The sequence below is a fragment of the Varanus komodoensis genome, unplaced genomic scaffold (assembly GCF_004798865.1).
Source record: "Varanus komodoensis strain SLA01 unplaced genomic scaffold, ASM479886v1 scaffold99, whole genome shotgun sequence".
Lineage (NCBI taxonomy): Eukaryota > Metazoa > Chordata > Lepidosauria > Squamata > Varanidae > Varanus > Varanus komodoensis.
In genome coordinates, this window is record NW_025336676.1 from 37,537 (window position 1) to 61,303 (window position 23,767).

A 23,767-nucleotide genomic window follows, 5' to 3' on the forward strand; every position below is an offset into this window, starting at 1 on the left:
ATATAAATCTAATCAATGGTCATCATCATCATCAGCAATAACCACAGGTGTGTCTGCTCAGAAGTCACGATGAATTCAGTGCTGAGTTCTTCAGTGTATTGGCCCAGCTGTGAACCTTCCTTGTTTTAATGAAGCTTCTGGTTTTCAGTCTCATGGGCATGCTGTGTTGAGAAGGAATGAGGCGCATGGGCATGACTGAGAGTAGCTGGGTGTGAACCAAGAACCTGCTCATCACCTCTCTGCTCTCCCACCTGGGAAAAAATAGATTGTTGCGTGCATTTTCATTTCCGGTTTCCTGAAAGGAGCTCACAGCAACATAAGTGCCTCGCTTATCCTCACAAGCATCCTATTGAGGGTGAGGTTGGCAGGGCTCCAAGAGACCAACTGGCAGGAACTGGTTGTGACCCATCATATCAGGTGATCAAGGACTCAACTCACCTTGGCTGCTCCTCTCCCTCACCTTCACTCCTCCCCATCAGTCACCCCCCCTTGTGCTTTTAACACTGCTGTGCAGGCAGAAATTCAAAAGGTGCAGTTTCACCAGGAATGGAAACATAACAGCAGCAAACAGCAGTGAGTAACAGACTTCCATCTATTGTGAAGCTATTCAAAAACTCAGCACACTTGGGCAGGGGGCAGGGGCAGGATGTTGGCCATCCCATTTCTGGCCCACACTTGCCCTGGGATAGAAGGACAACAGAAATTTGAAATTAAAGAAGCTCTTGCCTAGAACAGAACCTGAGTGCCACACGAAGGGATGGAAGGTTGTGTGAGGGAAGGGAGGTGACTCTAAGTTCTATATAAATGTCCAGCAAGGAAGGCTCCACCTCCCCAGCCCCAGGCCAGACTCCATGATCCTCCTTGCTCAGCTTCATCTCCCTTGTTCCTGGAGTTTTTGCATCTTCAAAATCTGGAACAGGATTTTTTGGATGTCTTCATCCATGCGACCCTGGCAAAAACAAAGTAAACCAGGCCTGTGAGATGAGGACTAATTGGCACCTGGATCATTTGGAGTCTCACTTTCCACCACATAATTCCAACTTTTCTAAATATTTTCCAACTAACCACAATTCCCTTTTCTCACAACCTTCCAGTCCCCTGGAAGCCTCATGCCAGGCCTGCCCCCCTCCCTCCCTCCCGCCTAGGTGAGTGGACTGACTGATCCCCCAGTGAAAGCTGCATTTGGACAGGTACTGGGAAGTTGGTGGGGACAGCAGGGCAGATAAAAATGGCATCAGGAAACAAGAAGAAAGTGGGAAAGAGGGATATCATCCTGGCAGTTGGCTGGGATCTTACAGAGAAGAAGCCTGTAAAAGCCCAAGTGGAAGTGCAAGCCACATGCATGCTGACACACACACATCCTCCAAGACACACCTGTTTGCACCCACTCCACAGCTGTTAGTGTCCCCAGAAAGCTCGTTCACACAAACCCCTTGGAAGTCCTGGAAGGAGCATTTTCCAAAGCGAACTCATGCAGGGGAAGTTCCTGTGGGAGTGTCCTCTACAGGCACCCCAGATGCCCATCTGCACCTCAGCCTCCCCCTCCCTACCCCCCCAGACCCATGCTGGCCCACCTGGATTGCGTAGAGAAGGTGTCCCCTGTAGAGAGAGACGATATTGCTGTGGCGTCGCTCAGCTTCCTGCAACCAAAGGGAAACCAGCCACTGAAAGAAGAGTTCCGAGATTTTCTGGCTTTGTCTGTTCAGCATCTAAGTTCTGCCCAGCCGATAAAGTACACGGGGCATAAAGAGATTTTCCCCAGGCATCAGGGGCTTGGGGTCCACCCCCTGCTGCACCTGCCCTAGCACAAACTGAGCTCGTGGGTCAGGCATCCACCTTTGCTCTGAACAGAAATTATCCTCCACGCTTCCTTGGCTCCATGTTGGAGCTGCAAAGATGGGGAGAGCCTTTCTCCCCTTTGGACCAGAGGCTGGAAAAATTCCAACCACTGTTGCAGCTGGCAGACTTCCTATCTGTAACAACCCACATGATCCACATGCCAGATATTCAAATGTCTAAAAAATGATCTGTTTGCCTTGGGTGCATTGCAGAAGGAAGAAGAGGGTGCTGGAGATTAACACTAGACTCTGCTGAGATGCATTGCAGGTATATGCAGAAGAATGAGGCCCTTTCAGGGTGATTTTCCCTGGGGCAGGAGTCAAGCTGGGTACACAAGTTTGTCAATACTGCCCTCAATCTGAATTGGTTATTGTCATGCTAGTAGCAGATTTCTTGAAGGCTGGAAGGGCAGGGAACATATGTCCAACAGAGCCCTCAAAGCTAGGAATTAGAGGAGGGGAAGTTTTGACTAACTCAGGTTCTGTTTTGACACTGACAATATTTGTTTTGGGAAGTTTCAGCTCAGCCCACAGGAAAACATTTTAGTACCAAGGGCGAACTCTGTTAGCTTGCTTTATAATTACTCCAAGAAAACCAGATTACTGAAGTGAACATTGACTCAGGAATGAGAAATTAATCTAGAACTCCAAGATTAATTGCAAAGTCTTTGGGCAGCCGTATGCACACAGTCTGCGATGACGACATTTGCAGGGATTTGGTCTGTGCATTGTGCTACTTTCTGATGGCACCAAAGATTGCTCTGCAATGACACAGTGCCTGGATTTCACCAGATTCAGGGGGGACCAATGGATGTCTTTCTTTCCATGATGCTTTGAGCCCACCTGAACCCCAAACCCCTTCTGGGTCTGCTTTCTGGGGGTGAGTGGAACCGACAGAAAACAGGCGGCCCTTGAGTGCCAATGCACTGCAGCTTGAAACACTTCCTGCCAGCAAGGGAAACTTAGCAGAGGCATTTCCCAATTTCAGGATTGGGGAAAGGCTTGAAAGTGGAGAAGCCAGCACCCGCAGGTGGGAAATGTCAGGGGGTGTCCCGGGGATCACAGCCCCGCAGTGGGCTTCCTGGTGGTCCTCGGCCGTCACTCCCCCAGCCCCGTCCCTCCCCACTTGCCCCGTACGCACGGCCAGCCGTTGTTCCAGGTCTTGGATTGTGCCCCGAAGGGCCACTGCCTCCTGGCCACTCCCGGCTTTCTGCGGGGAGGCAGCTTTGGGGGAGGCCTCGCCAGAGAGCTCGGAAAGGTCATTCAGAGCTTCCTTCAGCTTGAAGACTTCTTTCGAGAGCTCAGTGATCTGCCCAGTGGGAACAGAAAGAAGACGCCCCATAAGCAGTGACCCAACTAAAGCCCCCCAGGCAGCAGGGCTTCACAGCTCCACTGTCATCGTAGGGGAAGTACATCCCTTCCAGGCTTCACCATTTAAGGGAAGGGGGGGGGGACAGCATTTCCGCAGGGAAGAGAGCACCTTAGAAGTTCAGGCTAACACCTGAAATGGATTCAGCACCTCGCTGAGGTGGGTGCTGTTCCCTTCACTGGCCTCCATGGTTCCGAACAGACAGCAGCTTTAAACCTTTGGGGTAAATTCCCAATCTAGATGGGGAAAAGCACCCCCCCCTGCTTGCAGCTCCACCCACCCCTGGAGTGCAGCCCCCTTGAATTAGTCCTTGGGCTGCACAGGGCTCCCCACTTCCACATCTTCATGCTCCCAGGCCCTCCCGGGCCGCAGCAGACAGGATCGTGCAGAGAAACGCTGGCAGAGAACAGTCAGCCTGCGGTTGGCAGGACCCGTGGATCGGAGGGAGGCCCCTCCAGGCTCCCCCCACCCTCCCGCCCTTGGGCCTCGCCCACACCTTCCTGTCCTTCTCCTGGACCAGCTTGGCCGAGTCCTCGATGTGGCTGTGCAGCTCCCGGACGCGCACCAACTCGGCCCGCAGGCTCTGCAGCTGCTTCTCCGCGGCCGCCAGCTGCGCCTCAGCTGCGTGCTTCTCGCTCTTCATGAAGAGGGCCTCGCGCTGCACCCGGAAGACCTCTGTGCAGGTGCGCTCGTGCTGGCGCCCCAGGTCGGTCAGCTTCCCGCTCAGGGCCTCCACCTCACCCTGCAGGCTGGCCCGCAGCTGCTCGTGGGCCTCCTTGGACACGGCGCCCTGCCGGACCCCGTCCAGCTCCGCCCGGAGGCCAGATGCCTCCTGGGCCTTGGCCTTCAGGTCCTGCTCCAGCAGCTTGGCCTTGGCCTTCAGCTCCCAGAGGGTGCCCTCCAGGGCCTCCTTGGCCTGGGTGTGCTCTGCCAGGGGCACCGACTCCCGTCGGTAGCCCTCAGAAGCCTCCCGTAACTCTGCCAACTCCCGTTGGGCAGAGTTGCACTCCTCCTGCAGCGCAGCCCGGCTGCTCTCCGCTTCCATGAGGGAGGCCCTCAGCTTCCCCACCCAGTCCTCATGCTCCAGCCTGGAGACATACTGGGAGGCCAGCTCCTCCTCCAGCTTCCGGCGGCCCTCTCGGAGCACCTCTACCTGGGCCTTCGCCTCGTCACGCTGCTCCGTCACGGCCGCCAGCTGCCTCTGCAACTCAGTGGCCTCCTCCTGGAGCCCCCGGCTCTCTGACGCACTTCCTTCTGCCTTCTCAGTCTCCCGGTTTCTCTCCTCCAAAGACTCCTTCAGCTTCTGTATCTCTGCCTCCGTGGAAGTGCACCTCCCCAGCAAGGCCTCCTTCTCCCTGCAGGCCTCATGCAAGGAGATGGCCAGTGAGGACTTCCTCTCCTCACACTCTTCACTGGAGCAGCCTTGCAGGGCGGCCTCCTCCTGGGCCCTGAGCCGGCCCTCCAAGTCCTTCACCTTCTGGTCTTGCTCCTTGAGGTCCTTCCTAGCCTGGCGCAGGGCGGTTTTCACTGCCTCAAGCTCGCTTCCAGCACCTTTGGCGACCTCCTTGTCCTCCACCAAGAGGATGCCCAGCTCAATCTGCTCCTGGAGGAGCTGCACCTCAGCCAGAGCCTCCTGGTACTGCTCCTGGGTCACGTGCAGCTCCCTGGCCAGCTCCTCCACCTCCACTCCCCTTGCTTCTGTGCCTGCACCACTTCCTTCTTCCGTCCCCGGTCCAGAATTGCCCTCCACCTCTTGGTCCCCACTGCCCTGATCCATGGAGGAGCTGATCTTCTGCCATGCTGCTTTCAGGGCTCCGAGCTGCTCCTCGCATCCGATCTTCAGCTCCTCAGAGGCCGTGGCTGGGATGAGTTTCCCAGGTGCTCCGTCAGTCCCATCACCTGCAAGAGCCTTCAAGATTGCCTGCATTTCTGCATGCTGCTCCTTCAGCCTGTCAAACTCTGACTTGAGTGAGTCATACAGGACGAGGGGGACAAAGTCCCCGGAAGCCTCCACATCAGTTTTGTCCTTCTCATAATTCTCCAGGACCTGCAGAAAATGGAGGGGTGATGGGGAGAGAAAAAGGAAAGCCACTGACCTCCATCAGCTTTATTGGTGATTGCCTCTGCCACCCCATAGCCAAAGTTCTCTGGGGGAGACAGCAGTCCCTCCTTCTTCTGGGTTCTTTGCAGGATCAAAATGAGCCACTTTACAGGCTCCCCCACAGCACCTTTCTATATTTTCAAAATGGCACTATCCACACTTCTTATTCTAGTCCAGTCCGCCTCTGCCTCATTCTGAAAAAGCAGCAGCAGCATGGCTTGGAAAGCGCAAGTGATGTCCTGGGGCTGGCAGTGCTCTTGAGCAGCACCTGCCAAGGCCGTGAGGAGGCACACAAAATCGCCTCACTTAGGGAATGGTGGAGGATTGCAGGATCAGAGCATGGCAGGTTGGGGGGGGGGGCATGCAGCAGCACATTAAAGCACCCCTCTCCAATGGCTGCACAGCTACTGCTCGAATGCTTCCAGGGTGGGAGAGCCCACTGGCTCCCTCGGTCACGGGTTCCACTCTCGTAGTGCTCTAACAGTCAGGAGGTCCTTCCTGACCTCCAGCCAGAACCTGAGCCCATCATTCCGTGCCCTGCGCTCAGGGGTGATCAAGAAGAGATCCTCTCCTCCCTCTGTGCGACAGCCTTTGAGGTACCGATCTCCTCTGTCTTCTCTTCTCGAGCCTGAACATGCCCAGCTCTCTCAATCCCTCCCCACGGGGCTTCGTTTCCAGTCCCCGGATCATCCTTGTTGCCCTCCTCCAGACACTTTGCAGCTTGTCTGCACCTATCTCAGGTGGTGGTGCCCAGAACCAAGGTGTCCTTCCTCATCCTGCCTGAAGAAGGGCCAGGTCCAAACTAGGCCTGCCTGCAGGGAAGTCGGGGCCATGCTCCTGGGCTGCAGTCCTTCCCCAGTGAGGATCAGCAGCAGAGGCTGCCCAGTTGGTGGCACAGGGTATCCATGCCAGGCTGCAGCCTGAACTTCCCCAGAGCCGCCCATGGGGCTGGCCCAGGCGTCACTGTGTCTGCTTCTGGGCTCCTCAGCTGAAGAAGGAGACAGGCACACCAGAAACAGCCTTGGAGGCGTTCAAGGAAGAGCAGTCCTTGGAACGTGGTGTCCAGGATCCAGGGCGTGGGTGGCAGGAACCAGGGCTCATCCCCAGGACCCCGGTGACAGAGCAGGCCACAAGACAGAGTCCAGGAAGGAGCCAGGCGCGCAGAAGTGGCCAAGGGACCACCCAAAGTCGAATGCCAGAATAAACACCAAGGAAGGAAGGAGCCAATTTGAGCAATTTTGATATACTGCAGCACCCCCTAGTGGAAAATCTAGAAGGAAAGATGGGGGGAATCATGTGTGAAACGGAGCTTCTCCCATGTTTTGCAGCCATTTTCATGGGGGTTTTTTTTAGCTGGAGGAGGTCAGGAACTATTTCCAAACTATGAAAAGCTAATGTATTTTCCCATTTCTACCATATCACATCTTTAACATAGCACCACCCTTGTGGTTAGACCATGCAATATACAAAGGCACAGAAAGAAAACCTTTGGGGGAAATGTGTAAAGGACACACTCTTAATTTCAAGAAGAAAACGGGATCAGAAGCCTCAGTAAGTGGCAGGTTGAAAGCCTCCCACAACCCCACCCACCATTTTATTTATTTATTTAGGGGACTTCTATGCCGCTCCATTCGCCGAAGCCTCAGGGTGGCTCACAAACCATCTTCCCCTTTACCTGGATCTTCTCCGTCAGATCTTTGTTCTTCTGGGTCAGAGACTGAACTTGCTCTTGCAGGGTGTCCAGGAGCTCCTCCGTGGAGACACTGCGACTCCTTCTGGAGAGCAGCAGCTCAGCTCCTGTAGAAGGGAAGCCACATAACGAGGGTGCTGGCTAAGAGCAAAGGGAGCAAAGGGGTCTCATGGTCAGCGTGGCGTGGCCCACGCAGCCAGGCCAGCCCAACTCCGTCCTCCCCGGGTACAAGAGGAAGACTTTCCAAAATCCCTCCAGATCTTGGCAGGATGCCACATCACCCAGGCGCTGCCATTAGGGCAGAAAACACCATCACGAGAAGGGTGAGAACCCAAGGCGCACCGAGAGGTGCTCAAGCAATGGGGACTCTTCAAGGAACCACCTCAGGGCCAGGAGACACCAATTCCCGGACTGTCCAAAGACAAAAATCAGCTTCTGGGCGTTTCCAGAATCTCCACCCAGACGGGTGGAGCAGGGAGTGGAGGATGTGCATTCCACAGCATCTGGATGTCTTCCTCTCTTGGTACAGGAAAAAAGAGCAACTCTCCCAGGGAGCAGGGCAATGTGGTGTGGGCAACTGAGAGGCTGCGCTGCGGAGGGTGATTCTTCCCCAGCAGTCGCCGTCAGGCTGCCTGTGAACGTTTAGATGGCATTTTCCTGCTTCCCTTGCCACCAAACGGCCACTTGATCCCACGCTACGCCACACTTTGTGGTGTGAGGGTGGCCAAACTATTCTCTCTTTACCAGCCATGGAAGTGAATCGCCCTTCACTCGGCAGTGGGGACCACAAGGTGAAAAGGGCTCAAAGTGGCATCCCAGCCACTGAGAGGGCCTCACGGGGGCAAGGAGCCACGCCCGGCCTGCGTGCTGCTGGGCGCCCACTCACAGAAGCTCCAGAGTGCCCCTGCCCCATGTGGGACACGGCATGATGACTGCCCAGCTTTGCAGAGGCTTCGCCTGGGCCTGGCTTGGCAAAGACAAGCAGAGCAGGCAGGGACCTACCTGGGAACTCCAGCAGGGCTCCCTCTTCATCCTGCAGTGTTTCGATGTCATAGCTGGTATTATCCTTCTCATTCTGCTTGCAGGGAGAGACAAGGTCAGGTGGGACTGGTGGCCACAAGCAGGCGCTACGAAGGGGGCCTCAGGAGCCCCACAGGCCTGCAGGCTTTGAGAGGAGTAGCCACGGGCCTGCCGGTCTGTGCATGCACTCCTTTTTCTTTCAGGAGCTTGGAAAGGGATTCCTGCAGAGAGCAGAAGGCTCCAGGCTGGTGTCCAGCCACTGCCCCACTCTAGGGCCCTGCTCCATGCAAGGATTGGGCCCAGCCCCTCTGCAAAGCTGCTGCAATAGAGTGTGGGATACACCCTGGCCCGGGGGCCGAGGGGTCATCTCCAGTCATGGCCCGTAGAACCATTTGGGGGCCCTGAGGTCGGCTCATCCTGCCATGGGGTGCAGTGCCTCAGAGGTTGCCCACCACTTCCTGTGGCCCAGTGGATTCTTCCGCCTCTCTCCTCAGGATCCCAGCCTCTCTGAGGCCCTGCCAGCACCTACAGGGCCCCTGCCAATCCTGGCCCAGCCACTGAGTGTGAACGAGACCAAGACTGAGCTCAGAGGAGCCTCAACTCTCCCATCCGGGACCTGCCTCCTGTACTTCAATAGATGACAGGCGGCTCCGAAGGGCCTCCAGCTCCTTGCCCAGGTCTTCTTTCTCACCAGTTTTCTCCACCAGCTGCTTCTGAAGCTCTTCTACCTGGTGAAACAGAGGAGACCACACTGTGTGTGGTGAAAGGACGGGGGCCAGGGGCCCTGCTGTGAAGCCGAAAGCTCAGGGTCATCTACCCTGAGAGACAGCATCTCTCCCAAGGTTTCGGACAAGGGTCCTTCCTAGCCCAGCCTGGAGACACAAATCAAATGCCTTCTGCATGCAGAATTCATCCTCTGCCATTGTGCTCTGGCCCTTTCCCCAGCATCAATAAGATTCCAGTCCTCATGGTTCTGCATCAAGGGCTGATCTGAGCAGGACCACAGGAAGCGGCCCTCTCCGAGTCAGGCCTGGCTGCAGTTGCCTCAGGTGCTTCGCCACTGAGCTACTGCCTCTCGCCAACAACTCAAGTAAGTTTCCAGTCAAGTTTCAAATTCAAAGAGGAACACAGGAAGATGCTCATAGCAGAAAGGACCCCTGGCTTGTCTGGCTTTTGCTGTGCTCCATCTTCCCTCAGACCTCCTCAAACGGCTTCAGGGCCTCTCATTCCAGGATGGGATTTACCTGTTTCTCCAGAACGTGCAGGGAGCTGTCCTCCAAGTCCAGCTGCAAAGACACACGAAAGGAAAAAAAGAATTGTTGGCACAGAGCAGTTAAAAAAGCAGGAAAAGTGGGCGTCTGCAGGAACTATGATGGGGACCCATCCATGGGTATCAATGGAGTTGCCCATAAGTGCTTTGGTGCCCACAGATGCTTTGTTCAGGACCCCTCCTGGAGAAATCACATGCCAGAGTCTAATTTCTAAACTGAGATGTATCAAGCATCAGTGGAAGCACGTACCTGCATAGGAGCAAACCTTTCCCAGCCGCAAACCCCTGCAACCAAGTCAGGTTTTGCAAGAACTGCAAGCATCCATTCGGAGCCAGTGCTCCTCTGCCTCCAAGGTTCTCTCTCCCACCTACCAGTAATTCCCATGCTCCGCAGCTACCATAAAACCAGATTCTGGGGCTCACTGGGAATGAACCCTCAGATACAGGCCCTGAGCATTGCTATGTGGGATCTGTAATCAGCACATGGGGCCATGCTATGATGCAAGATGGGAAAACCGTTGCCCCTTAACCTCCTGCTTCCGCTTCTCCTGCTGCTGCTCCAGGTTCCGGATCTTCTGCAGAAACTGAGCCCTCTCTTGCCGCAGCCTGACAATTTCTTCATAAGCTTCCCGATCATCCTGGGAAGGGAAGTCCATGCCCAAAGTGAGGAGAGGCCCATTTCCACCCACATGCACCTGCCCTGTCTCCAACACCAGGGTCCTCACCGCGTCAGCCAGAATGGGGTGCTGGTGTGTCCGAGCGGGCTTGGCTGTGATCACCCGGCTGCTCCGTTCTGCACAAGTTGTGCCGTGTTCCAGGACACCCTGGGCAAAAAACGTAGGCCCCAGAGAGCAATGAGCATGGACTTGCAACAAGCAGGGGGTTGCACGAGGCCCATTCGCAAGGGGTGCAGCCTGGCAAAGGGCAACTTCCCCTTCCCCTTGGTATTCCTCTCCTAGAATACTGGGAATCCTGGAACAGAAAAGTGGAATTGGAAAGGGCCTTTTGGATCACTGATACTGGGGCTAAGCCAGGCACCTCAAGAAGTCAGAGGATTCGACCCAGACGAGGAGGATGGGGACCTTGAGGCTTCAAGACCACACGTAACTTGGATAACCCACGAGAAATGGTGGCAGCGCAGATGTGAGGAGAAAAGAAGCTGGAGGGTCCGGGAACTAGAAACCCCTGAGTTAGGCTTCAAATGAGGAGGGAGGAGCAGCACAGGGAAGTGCGCCAGTTGAGCAATTTGCTGCCCCCAGCAGACTTGCAAGGAGAGGACCTGCCCGGAGGGCTCACAGCTCTCCCGGACAGCAACCCCAAGAGTTTGGTGCCCGCTTGAAGAGCCAGTGTGGCCAGTGGTTAGAGCACTGGCCTGGGACTTGGGAAGACTGGGTGACTTTGGGCCAGGCACCAGCTTTCAGTCTAACCTCCCTCATGGAGTTGTTGTAAGGATAAAACGGAGAGGAAGGAAGCTTAAGGTTCTTCACACAAGGGAAAAAACAGAGTATAAGTGTAACCCTTCATGAATTGATAAGATGGGTGCCACCACAGGTAAGGCCTACCTTGGGGTTGCAGCAAATAATGAAACAAATTTATACAAATAAATTCTCACAAATTTAATGAATGAATGAAACAGCCAGGCCTCTTCTTCCAATGTGCTTTTGCTTCAATAGGATGCAAGAGGAGAGTTTGTGGCTCCCCAGCCTGTCACCTGGACATCTCATCCACCCTCTTACCTGGTTGGAGGTACTCACAGGCGGTGGGGGGGCCTTCCTTTTCCTTGGGCTCTGGTTTTTTCCCTTGGTGAGAGAATGCCGGGGAGAGGATGCCTGGGGGGAATGCAGGGGAAGAAAAGCAGTGCCAAAGTAGGCATCAAGTAGGCTTGGTGAGAGGCCCTCCCGGCCTTTCATGCCAAACAGGAGCATGTCTGGCGATCGCGGGCTGCAGGTGTTACCTGGGATGAAATTTCAGTGGATTCCTCTTCTGCAAAAGAAAGCAGAAAGGACAGAGGGTGACGGAGCGGCACCAAGAACAGATTAAATCAGGCTGCCCGCAACAAGAGTAGGCATGGACTGGCTGGGTGACTGGCCAAATGGCAGGACCTCGGAGAGCTCCAGACCCAGTGCTGGGCGTCTGACAACATGATAACCAGCACATGGGCACTGGGTGTAGACTGAGCATGAGTTGCCACTGAACCCTGAGTATTGTCTGAATCCAGCTGGGATAACAATCCTGATACATTTATTTATGTATGTGTTTCATTTCTGTATGCCGCCCCATAACCTGAAGGTTCTGAGATAATAGTTAACAACCCAGCAACAAACCACATGTTCTGTCAATGGGTTGTGTGTTATTAACAAGCCATGGCTTGTTAGTGCAGCTGGGTTCAGGTCACAGGATAATGCAACCACCAGCAGTTCCATGACAACCAACACTCAGCCCTTGAGTGGAGTGGATCAGGAAGCCTCGCACTCCACTGAGCTTTCCTCAAACCCTTCCTGGGGCAAGCCATTCCTCCTGGGCTCCACACCAGGATGGGCTTGGTGGGGCACTGCCAAGGGGGTTCACCCCTGCAGGGACCCGGTAGCCAAGACTCCCAGACTGGCTGCTCCTCTTCCATGGAGCTTGCTGGCTACCACCCACTGCAGCTATTTTAACTAACCTCTTGGTAGATCAGCCAATAATAAAACTCAAGAATCAGAACAGTCCCATGTGACTCAACAATTGAAATGACTGGACAATAAAAAGGTTTTCACCCGGTGCCTAAAAGGTAACAAAGATGGCACCGGGCCTACTTCTCTGGGGAGCATGCTCTAGAGGCTCATGCCACTACCCAAAAGGCCCTTCCCCTAATTGTTACCCTCCTCAAGAAGTTCCCTGAGAGACCTTCAGCAGATGATCTTAAGGGTTGGGTAGGAATATACGGAGCAAGGCATTCCTTCAGAAAGCCTGGCCCCAAGCCCTACCCAGATCAGATGAAGACGAGAGGCAGAGCTCAGGGTCATCAGCGCGTTGATGACACCTCAGCACAAACCTCCGGATGATGTTCCATGCAGCTGTAGAACAGCACGGGGGAAGGGAGGACCCTGCAGCACACTGTGCCATGAAAGCCATGGGGCCAAGGTCCCATCCCCCCGTGACACCTTCTGGAGTGGAACCAGTGCAGACCAGTGCCTCCAGCCCCCAAGCCCAGCCAGCTTTTCCAGTAGAACACCATGGTCAATGGCTTCCAACGTCACTGAGGGTGCCAAGAGAACCAACAGGGGCGCGTTCCCTCTGTCTCTCCCCTGGCAAAGGTCATCCCACAGTGCGACCAAGGCATTTCTGTGCCAAAACCGGACTGAAGCCGGACTGAAATGGATCCAGATGATCCGTTTCCTCCAAGAGTGCCTGGAGCTGCCCGGCCACCACCTGGTCAAGCACCTCACCAATGTTGGCCACAGCCTGCAGTGGTTAACTGCACTCCCCCACACCCCATGATCCGCCCAATCCCCTTGGAAGCCATCCAAGCTGGTGATGACAGGGAGCCTCTTCCTGCCCGTCTCTTCCTTCCTCCCTGCGTGAGGGACCACCTGTGATTCCTAGGTCACCTGGGGACAGTTAGCACAGCCTCCCTTCTCCATTAGCCAGCGTTTCTCCAGGAGAGGTGGATGGGGTGCCTTACCACTGGCCCAAGAGTGCCGCTGGGCCGCATCCTGCAGGTAGTGCTGGATAAGGGCATTGCCGGTGGCTGCCCCGTAGTGTGCCGCATCATGGCCCGTGGCATCCATGAGGCCAACCCGTGCCCCGCCGTGAACGAGAACCTCCACAGTCTCCACACTGCCGTTCTCGCAAGCCACCATCAGGGCTGTTCTGAAACAAAGACAAGCCCAGTTATGCTTGGAGAGGAGCTCCTGCAAGCGGGTGAAAATGCTCACAGCATGGCGAGAGCTTCAGCCACCCTGGATCTTCCATGGATTTCTCTGTTTCTATCAAGCCTTTCTGCTACAAAGGCCCCCAAGATGGATGTCCTAACCCTCCCCTCTCCCTTTCATCCCAAGAACAACCCTGCAAGGCTGACCAGACTACAATGCACCAGTGCCTTCTAAGCGGTCTTCCCAGAGGCCCAGAGCCTAATGCATCCCCTGGTTTGCCGTAAGCATGCAGGAGCAGCGGAGGGGGTTAGGCAGGCTGGGTCAGAAAAAAGCCCCAGCACCCTGTACATGCCCCGGCCAATCACTGACAGGACCCTACTCCATCTGGGCCTGCACAGAATCGCGCCTTAAGCCTGGCCTGGGCAGCTTGAACCCCTTTAGACGTGTTGGCCTGCAACTCTGCTCCACCCAGGATCCTCACAGAAAAAGTCCTCACCGGCCCTGCTGGTCCTGAGCATTGACAGCAGCTCCACGATGCAGCAGGTAACGACAGAGCTCAGAATGGCTCATCTTGGCTGCAAGCATCAAGGGGGTTGCCCCATCCTGCCAAGGCAAGAAAGGCACTGAAAAGTGGGATCACCGTCCATTGGCTCTGACCATGCACTTGTCATCTCCCTCTCCCAACAATGGTCCAAAGGAAAACTCCAGAAAACATCCTATGCAACAGTCTGGAAGAACAGAAAAAAGTTAAAAAGCTGGATGTCGCCCCCTCTCAAATGTGCCCGCCCGGGTATCTGGTTCAGCACCGTCCATGCCTGGAGGGGAGGGGAGGGGGGGTCGCTTTGGTTTACCAAGCCTCCATCTCCCTCACGGGACTTCCAGTCCCTTCGAGACCAAGGCTGGAGTGCCTCTACTTGGTGTTGGGCGATCAAGACAAATTGGGGATTCTGTTGGTGTACCGTGCACCCTTCTGCCCAACAGTCTCCCTGCCTGAGCTGACAGAGATCGTCTCGGACCTGGTGTTGAGGACCCCCAGGATGTTGGTCCTGGGGGACTTCAATCTCCATGCTGAGTCTGGTCTGACCGGGGCGGCTCAGGACTTCATGGCCTCCATGACGGCCATGGGGCTGTCTCAACACTGGCCTGACCCATGTCATTGGCCCGACCCATGAATGTGGACACACTCTGGACCTGGTTTTCTCGATGGGGCAGGAAGAGGGTGGTCTGAGGGTGAGGAATTTATGTCTGACACCCCTGTCATGGTCAGATCACTTCCTCATGAGGTTTGTGCTCGAGAGCGGCCTCTCCCTCTGTAAGGGTGCAGACCCAATTTTGTGGGTCTGTCCCCGGAGCCGGATGGATCCAGACGGATTCCTGAAGGCCCTGGGGGAGTTTCCAGCTGACAAGACTGGTGCTCCTGTCGAGGCTCTGGTCGAACTATGGAATGGGGAGATGACTAGGGCTGTTGACACGATCGCTCCTAAGTGTCCTCTCCCGCCAGGCAGAGCCCACTCTTCCCCTTGTTATACATCTGAATTGCAGGCGATGAAACAGGCCAGGAGACGGCTAGAGTGTAGGTGGGATGAATCTCACCGAACACACTTAAGAGCCCATTATCGGGCCTATGCTGTGGCAGTGAGGGCAGTGAAAAAGAAATTCTTCTCCGTTTCCATTGCCTCCTCAAAATGCCATCCGGTGGAGCTTTTTCGGGTGGTACAAGGGCTGGTCCATCCTGGCCCTAAGAAAGATCTGGTTCCACCCTCGAAGGCCCGCTGTGACGACTTTGCCAAGCATTTCAGGGAGAAAATCGTTCAGATTCGTCACAAGCTAGACTCTACTAGTGATTCAGAGGCTTCTGGGGAGATACCAATGTCGCCGTCTGGTCCAAAATTAATGGATGAATTTCAGTTATTGCGGCCTGATGATGTGGACAAGGTGCTTGGACGAGTACGTCCCACCACTTGCCTATTGGACCCTTGCCTATCTTGGCTAATAAACAACCCCAAGCATGGGATTTGGATCTGGATCTTGGAAGTGGTTAACACTTCTCTGAGGGAGGGTCGGGTGCCTGCCCCTTTAAAGGAGGCGGCAGTCCGACTGGTCCTGAAGAAAGCAACACTGGATCCAGAGATGGCCACTAATTATAGACCAGTGAACAACGTCCCGTTTCTGGGCAAGGTGTTGGAGCGGGTGGTGGCGGGACAACTCCAAGCACTCTTGGATGAAACTGATTATCTGGACCCATTGCAGTCCGGCTTCAGACCCGGGTACGGTACTGAATCTGCCCTGGTCGCCCTGTACGATGACCTGTGCAGGGAGAAGGACAGGGGGAGTGCGTCCCTGTTGGTTCTTCTGGACCTCTCAGCGGCTTTCGATACCATCGACCATGGTATCCTTCTGGATAGGCTTGCGGGATTGGGGGTCGGAGGCACTGCTTTGCAGTGGTTCCGCTCCTATCTCAATGGCCGGTTCCAGAAGGTGGTGCTGGGGGACTATGGCTCTGCACCATGGCAGCTATGCCATGGAGTACCGCAGGGGTCCATTTTGTCCCCTTTGCTGTTCAACATCTACATGAAACCGCTGGGAGAGGTCATCAGGAGGTGTGGGCTGCGGAATCATCAGTACGCTGATGATACCCAGCTCTACCTCTCGTTTTCCACCAATCCAGGTGAGGCAGTGGCTGTGCTGAACTGGTGCCTGGCCGAGGTAATGGGCTGGATGAGGGCCAATAAACTGAAGCTCAATCCGGACAAGACAGAGGTCCTGTTGGGTGGCAGATTGGGCTTTGGGGAGGGTGAATTGAACCTAGTCCTGAATGGGGTTGCACTCCCTCTTAGGGACAAGGTCCGCAGCTTGGGAGTGCTCCTCAACCCAGAGCTTTCACTGGAAGCTCAGGTGACAGTGGTGGCAAGGAGCTGTGCCCCTACCTGGAGAATGACTGCCTGGCGACAGTGACACACGCGTTGGTGACTTCCCGACTTGACTTCTGTAACGTGCTCTACGTGGGGCTGCCCTTGAAGATGGTCCGGATACTTCAATTGGTTCAAAATAGAGCTGCCAGGCTGCTGACAGGGACTGGGCGTTATGTTCACATGACTCCAGTCCTCCATCAGCTTCACTGGCTTCCCATTGAAGTCCAGGCCCAATTCAAGGTGGTGGTGATGACCTATAAAGGCCTTAACAGCTTGGGTCCTGGTTACCTGAAGGAGCGCTTATGTCCATATATGCCCACCCACCCCTTGAGATCAGCAGGAGAGGCCCTTCTCCGGGAACCCTCCATGAAGGAAATTAGGAGGGTAAGTACCCAGAGGAGGGCCTTCTCTGCGGTGGCGCCCAATCTATGGTATGTGCTCCCCAGAGAAGTCTGCCTGGTGCCGTCATTATTTGTTTTTCGGTGCCAGGCGAAGACCTTTTTATTCAAATGGTATTTTAATTGTTAATATTATCTATTCATTTTATTCTTTGGCCAGGGCAACTTAATTTATATTGTTAATTTATATAGTTTTATTGTATTCTATTTATTTATGGTTTGTGAGCTGCCCTGAGGCTTCGGTGAATGGGGCAGCATAGTAGTCCCCTAAATGAATGAATGAATGAATGAATGAATGAATGAATGAATGTATAAGTCAGCCAGCCAGCTCAGAAAAGAACTGGTAAACACCCGAACTTTGGCTGCCATATTATTTACTCCAAATGGAACTACTGGGACCAATCAATTGGTTCTTAGGATCTGAGAGTTACACCAACCCATGCACTAATAGTCCTATTTCTGCACATTGCATTATGTGCCTTCCATGCTTCCCCAGTTAAGGAGAGGTTGCAGAATTGCACAAATGGGTAGCAGCTCTATGAAGGAATACAGGAGATGTCTAGGGTTGCATCATATTTGCTTGATTTACCAATAAAAAACAGAAGTAACCAAGGCTCTGGCAGCAGCAGCCAAACGGCTACCCCACAGACCTTGAACAGACACCTTGTGTCATTTCTGCCTTGCTCACTGTTGCCAGGGCTGCCCCCGGTTTTAGCTATTCCCAGCAAGAAACTCCTGGCCTTCCCTAAAATCCAGCCTCGCCCAGATAACTCTAAACTGCTTTTCCATTCCTGTGAGCTAAAAGAAGCCTTGTCCCCAGCTTAGATGGATGCTCCACTCCAAAACCTAGAGGGGATCCCCAGCTAGCAGGAGACTTCAAAGGGCTGGTGTTAATGTTAAAAGCCCCAAACAACTTTGAGCCAGGTTCCCTGAGAGACTGTTTCCTCCCATGGGAGCCCCTGGAGGAGGCAGTGAAGTGAATAGCTCCCAAGAACAGGGCCTTTTCAGCTGTGGCACCCCAAACGTGGAATGAGTTGCCAGGAGTGGCTCACTGGGCATCCATGCTGTGCTCTTTCCACAGGCAGGTGAAGAACATCTTGCTTCCCCAGGCATTTCAGTGGGGAAAAATCTGGGGGAATCAAAGGGATCAAGGGACTGGAGCTGGTCCTCTGTGCAAAGAGACCGTCTCGTTTGCAGCTCTGAAGAAGGTGAGTACTGTGAGAAATGACAGATATTGTGTGACATTGTGGCTGTGTGGAAAAAAACAGAAAGGGAAGCACAGGACGAGAACCTGAAATGATCTGCTGAAGCTGAATGGAGGGAGACTCGGGCCAGATGAAACTGCGTGTTTCTTTACAAAGCACCAAGCTGGAGTGCAGAATTTGCTACAGACAATGTTGTGCTGGCTGCCAACCTGGGCAATTTTAAAAGGGAGCTCACAGACAAATGATGGAGGATCAGAATGGCTCCCCTATTGCTTCTAGGATCAGACATGCACTGCTCCTGCATCCCTGTTGTGGGAAAACTCAAGCAAGGAGGTATTTTTACACTCATGCCGTGCAAGTGGCCACTGAAAGTTGGTCCCTCCGAAGTCCGTGGGGCATGTACCCACTCCAGGTTTTAGTCCAAACGTTGAAGGAGCAGTTCTTGGCAGTGAACCCTGTCCCTAAAATAGGTTCAGGTTCAGCATCATGGGTGGCTCCTCTGGCATTCAGACTGAAGTGGATACCCCACCTCACTGACTTCGGATCCATCAGCTTTCAGTCTGATCCAGCACAGCTCTTCTGACATTATTCTAAAAAAACATGTAGACTCCCATTCTCTAGATGCAGGATGAAGGGGGCTCCATGGAACTAAGTCAGCACCAGTGTGCACCAAACATTTCCATGGGCTCCTACAAATCATAAGGGCTAGAAACCTAGTTCTAAATGGAAACCAAGAAAGAAGTATTTTGCCTGCAGCATCCCTTTCAGGGGCTTCTTGGTGGCCACAGGGAAGGGCAAAGCACGCCTGGCCCTGCTTAATCAGAGGCTGGACAGTCTGCGAGAAAAACCAGCTCTGAGTTGTCAGGCAGCTCTTGTCTTACCTGGTCCGTGATGTTCAAGGGAGCCTTGGAATCGCAGAGGATTTCCAAGCAAGAGATGCACCCACTGACAGCTGGAAAGGGAGGAGAAAGGATCTCATCGCAGTTGGGCAGAGCTGGGGAATGACTCGCAGACCAAGGGCCCAGTTCCCCCCCCAAGGGAGGCCCAGGGGCTGCACTCCTGCAGGGGGCAGGCCTACACTTCTGAATCTCCCCACATATTTTAGCTTCGGTGAAGCCAACTGCAGGCCGGCCAAGCTCCCGAAGGCCATACTGGGGCTTTGGGCAAGGCAGAGTCGGCCACAGGGCTGCAGCTGCGCAGGGGCGAACAGCATGTGAAGCCCTGCAGGCATTTAGCAAAGGCAGGAAGGGTCGCCTCCAAGTTGATCAGTAGCGTGGGCTTCTGTGGGGCCACAGGAGGCCTCAGGGCTTTGCCGCTGCCCGCCGTCCCTGCTGCACAGCCCCGGCTGCTTGCATGGGGGGCAGTGCTATCCCTTGACTCACAAAAATATGCAGGTCTGTCTTAGAACCCCAGAGCAGGGAGGTTCTGTGCCAGCCTGGTCCCATGCCTCGCGCAAAGGCTTGCGGTGCGACTGTTGCTCACCTGCACTGTGGGACACACCTTGCCGCACAGGGCCACCCTCCTCCTGACCACACAGTCAGCCTGCCTGACAACACGGTACAGGGCAGGAATGTGCAGAGGTGATGCCCAGTTAGCAGCCAGCCCCCAACCCCCTCCCAGCTCGGGACAATGCTTCAGCGGAGCACAGTTCAGACAGAGCTCTCCACCAGGCCCGGATCCAGGCGGTGGCCTGCCAGTGTTTCTCCTTCTCTTGAGTAGACGGAGCTGCAACTATCAGCTGTCTGCCGGGGGTTGGAGACCCCCAGCATGGGCTGGGCCGAAGCCTCACAAGTATTTCAAGCGTGGGTCCCTGAGCAGGGAGAGGTGCCACCTGGCCCCTAGTTGGCAGCCCTGAAACTCTCGAGCCCTGGCCAGGAAGCTGCAAAGAGAAAGAAAGCGACTGCACCCATCACTGGTGGACTTCTGGGTGCCTTTCTCTCTGCCATCTGCTGATTTGCAATCTCAGAATTTGCAGGAATGTGTTCAAGTACTTTTACACAAATTCAGAGTTGCTCGAGGTCATGGTCCCAAAAATGTGCAAATTCCCCTACAATGCACATTTTCATGCTTTACTGTCAGCTATCTGCATGTTTTTGATCATGCCTTGTATTTTCAACATTTTTCTATGGCTACCTTTTGCAAACATGCATTTTAAAAACTGGTCCACCAGCCCCATGGACTCAGCATGGCCTGGAGAGCTACCCTGATGGACTTAGTCCAGATGCATTTGAGTCTGTTGCCTGTGGCCCTTTCAGTGCAAAAACCTGCTCCAGGGGGTGTGCAGATTCACCAGGGCTGACCTGCATGGTGCAGCGCTGTCCGTCCATGGCTGTCCACCACATCAACGGGGCAGGAAGCCTGGGAGAGGAGAAAGCAGTTGGTCTTCCTTCCTATCTTGCATGGGATCCCTGGCTCTGTGATCCTGTGTCTATGCTACCCAATAGCCACAGCTTGCTGGGCAGTTCACAGATCCAGACTTAAAGCCACAAAATGCAATTGTGTAATTTTAAAGCCTTAACATCAGAACATTAACACATTTTAAATCAAAACAAAAGCCAAGGGAATTGCAAATATCTCGAAACAAAGTCACAAAGATTCCAAGCTAGGCACAATCTGAGCCTCTCTGGATGCTTCACAAGCAGACCACGAAATGGGCTCTCTCTTTGTAGGCAAAGGGGCACCGAGAACAGTCTCTGAGGTTGGTATTATGAACCAGGAAGAAATGATATAAGAGCAAAGTCTTCTGTCTTATGTGCACCCTTACTCAAGAGTAAACCCAATCAAATACACTAGGACTTGGGTTCAAGTGAAAATACACAGAATGAATTTGGATGCATTTTCTTTCCCAAACTGAAAATCTGAACCTCAGAATCTGAATTTGTGTTAGTTGAGGGTGGAAGAAATGTAAGCAGGAAGGAGAGCAGGAAAAGATATCAGGGTCTGCACTGGGCTCAAAATGAATTCGAATTTCTAAGAATACTACCTGCAGACTGCACAAGGCAAGCTTTTCATGTGCTATAGAGCCTTGCGGAGCATTTTTAATTACTTTTGTGATTCTGTAACACCAACCAAAGACACGCATTTCTCTCATTGGCTAAAGCACAAAAGGGTTCCTTTAGGCAGAACAGGCCATGTTGTGCAGATGTGTCCAACACACTTGCACAGGATCTGATTCCGTCCATGAGCAGCTGAGGCTCCAAGATGCATCTCAGAATCTGAGATGCATCTTGCACAGGTGGAACAGATGTTGCAATATCCACACATCTCTGTGGCTACCGAGCACCAAGTGGTCACTGGTACATTCTTGAGTCCAAAGCCAGAAGAGCCATGGGCTGGGTCTGCGGTTGCATATGGAGCAGGATTCAGAGTCATCCTTTTTCCTCCAAGGAGCACACACAGCTATCCTCGCTGTGGTCCTCTTCATTGCAGCCCTGAGCGGGTGGGCCGAGACTCCAGAACCAGCCCAAAGCTTCCCGAAGCCACTTCACGGCTGAGTGGTGACTAGACCTCGATCTAACCACTGCACCTGACTGCTCCTCAGGGGCTTCTGAGGAGGCACATCGCCTGTGTTTGGCCCTTGGCAGGGGGCAGCCACCTGGGCAGCTGGACACTCACTGCGCTTCCAGACGGAGGACCATTACCTGCAGCAACTTGCTTACGCACTGGGGGTGGCCATGCTTGGCGGACAGGTGCAACGCCGCATACCCTGTGGCAGAAGGGGCCAAGAGAAGAGGCACAAGAGGTCACTTGGTTTCAGTGTTGGCAACTGCACATTTTCCGGGTTTCTCATCCCTGCTCCCTTAAATGCACCCTTTCCCCAGTGTTTGGAAATGGAGAAATTCATTGTGACCCAAGGCCAGCCCAAAACTCCAGGTGGTGGTGCTGCTCCACAGCAGCAGACCCGTTCCAGCAGTGCTCACCTCCATCAGAGCGAGCTCTTGTATCAAGTGAGTGGGACCAAACCACTTATTCAAGGCAACATCTCCCTAAAGTGTTTTGCTTTACAACGGGGTCATTACACTGTTGCTCAGAAGAGGGATGCTGCCCACCATCCCTGTGAAAGTTGGACTGAAGTTCAGAGGGAGCAGGGCATTCTGGGGGGCAGGGGTGATCCGGCCAATTAAGAAGTCCCTGTGTTGCATCCCTGTGAGCCCTACTTCTGTTGCAGAAATGAAGCTCATGTTGTTGAACCAGTTTACTACTTTAAAATAGAAGTCTGTGCAACGTTTGTGCACAGCTTGGAGAACATTTTCTCGATGTTCGCCTGATGCATGTATTTTGTACAGATGTTTGCCTGATGAACACTTGGTTGTTGTTGCCGCTGTTTGGAGGGGTTGTGCTAGCAATTCACCTTAATAGAGAACTGCATCATTTTCATCTCCATGCACCCCTAACAGATCTTTTTGCTTGCACTTTTACTGCTGCTGTTTGGAGAATTGAAGGGAGGTTGCATTGCACCCTGGGAACACTCTAGGGAATGTGACCTTGCTGCCTTCTTATCAAGGGGGGCCCTCTGCCCCCTCCCTCCTCCAAGACTGTCAGTGCAATCCTAGGCAGGACTGCTTGCAAGTCCCATGGCATTCAGGACTCTTGCTGCCAGGGATGGGGCAAGGCATGTCCCCTCCTAGATGCGGCTGGACTACAAACCCCCTTCGTCATTGGCTATGCGGATGGGAGTTGATCAGAGTTGACGACTCCTGGTTAGACAAATTCACCAAGGAAAAGGTGGGGGCTGCGGGTCCCGGGACTTGCCCACCTGATCCATCGGCTGTCATGGCATCCGCCCCGTGTGCCAGCATCACCTCCAGGCAATCCACATTTCCTCTCGTTGCAGCCAGGTGGAATCTGTGGGATAAACCAAAACTCCCTGTCAATTCACGACCCCCAGGGGCAGATTAACAATAGTTCCAAGAAGAAGTTCCAAATAAGCAGGTGGCCTGCCTGAAGCCTCCACCTGATTCCAGGCCAGTGAGTGAGGAACCTGTTTGGGGGTGGGAATCCATCAGATTGCCTGGGCTCCACTCTGTGGACTGCAGTCCACTTTCCAGCAGCCCAGATCCGCGTGCCTGGGGAGCATGCCCAGCATTCCTGGGGTGCTCACCAAGAATCAAGCAGATGTGCCGTGCAAGGAGCGTAACAGGAACTCCGAGGGAGTTCAAGGCTTCTTTTTTGCTTTGCAAGATCAGACTGAGCATGGGATGGATGGATTCTGACAGTAGAGAGGAGAAGGTGGCTGAGAAAAAAGGCAGGGCATGTGAGAAAGCAGTGGCAGAGAAAAAGAGGAGGAAGCAGTGGAGAGAGAAAAGGGGGGTGCAGAGAGAGCGAGAGAGAAGGAGCTGGCACAGACAGAAGAGAGGGGATGGCAGAGAGAAAATGAGGCAGCAAAAGGGAGGAGAGATATGGACAAAGATGCATGGGGGAGACAGAGAAGGGACGGCCCTTGCTGCCTTGACTTGTGGCCTGCGGAGCATGGCCGGCAGACTCCCAGCAGCATATCCCCTGTGGGAATGCAGTGCTAGGCACCAAAATGCTTCCCCACCCCTGGAGCAAGAAGGCTGCCTGATGACGCTCCAGCTCAGGCTCCCACCCAGGCTGAGACAGGGCAGGCCGCCCTGGCACCAGTGTTGCCAAAAAGGCCAGGGGGTCTCACGTGCAAGTTCTGGTTTGGTGCCCTGCATGGACTGCCCTCTCACAATCCTCCCAAGGGCTGCCAGGAAGTCCACGTGCAGGACATTTGAGGAAACCCCTCCACCACTGCCTCCCCCCACCCCAACACCCAGAACACGTGCTTTGGAACAGGTGGGTGGAGGAAAGGTTTCCAGTCCCCGGATGTAGGCCTTTCACCTCTGGACACTGTGGGGCGGGGGCACATCCTAGGACCCCCATCACAGAAAATGCAATGTTTCTGACAAATCTGAAGTCCCCTGGGAGCACAGCATGTTTCTGGGACCTGGGGCCAAGCACACAGACATGCAGCCCCCCGCCCCCCGCCAGTCCAGGCTACCTGCTGTCCACTTTCCTGCCTTGCTAGCAGCTCTGAGGACATCTCCAGGGCATCCTGAGAATGCGGCACCCAAGCCAGCCCATTGTTGTGGCAAGTGCAGAGAGAA

General features: G+C 54.1%; 1 protein-coding gene across 1 annotated transcript in view; it reads right to left on the reverse strand.

The window, feature by feature from the left end:
- Nucleotides 1–663: 663 nt before the first annotated feature.
- Nucleotides 664–23,767, reverse strand: part of LOC123017598 (ankyrin repeat domain-containing protein 24-like) — a 30,156-nt gene continuing 7,052 nt past the window's right edge. Inside the window, exons 3-19 of the mRNA XM_044419057.1 lie at nt 22,414–22,502; nt 21,299–21,363; nt 19,958–20,015; nt 18,539–18,609; nt 13,639–13,745; nt 12,953–13,140; nt 11,243–11,271; nt 11,025–11,117; nt 9,819–9,926; nt 9,263–9,304; nt 8,648–8,746; nt 8,001–8,073; nt 6,984–7,105; nt 3,704–5,254; nt 2,980–3,147; nt 1,575–1,640; nt 664–949 (exon numbers count right to left, since the gene is read on the reverse strand). Of these exons, the coding sequence (XP_044274992.1) occupies nt 872–949; nt 1,575–1,640; nt 2,980–3,147; nt 3,704–5,254; nt 6,984–7,105; nt 8,001–8,073; nt 8,648–8,746; nt 9,263–9,304; nt 9,819–9,926; nt 11,025–11,117; nt 11,243–11,271; nt 12,953–13,140; nt 13,639–13,745; nt 18,539–18,609; nt 19,958–20,015; nt 21,299–21,363; nt 22,414–22,502 (3,007 nt within the window). The 3' untranslated portion in view covers nt 664–871. The remainder of the gene's footprint in view (nt 950–1,574; nt 1,641–2,979; nt 3,148–3,703; nt 5,255–6,983; nt 7,106–8,000; nt 8,074–8,647; nt 8,747–9,262; nt 9,305–9,818; nt 9,927–11,024; nt 11,118–11,242; nt 11,272–12,952; nt 13,141–13,638; nt 13,746–18,538; nt 18,610–19,957; nt 20,016–21,298; nt 21,364–22,413; nt 22,503–23,767) is intronic.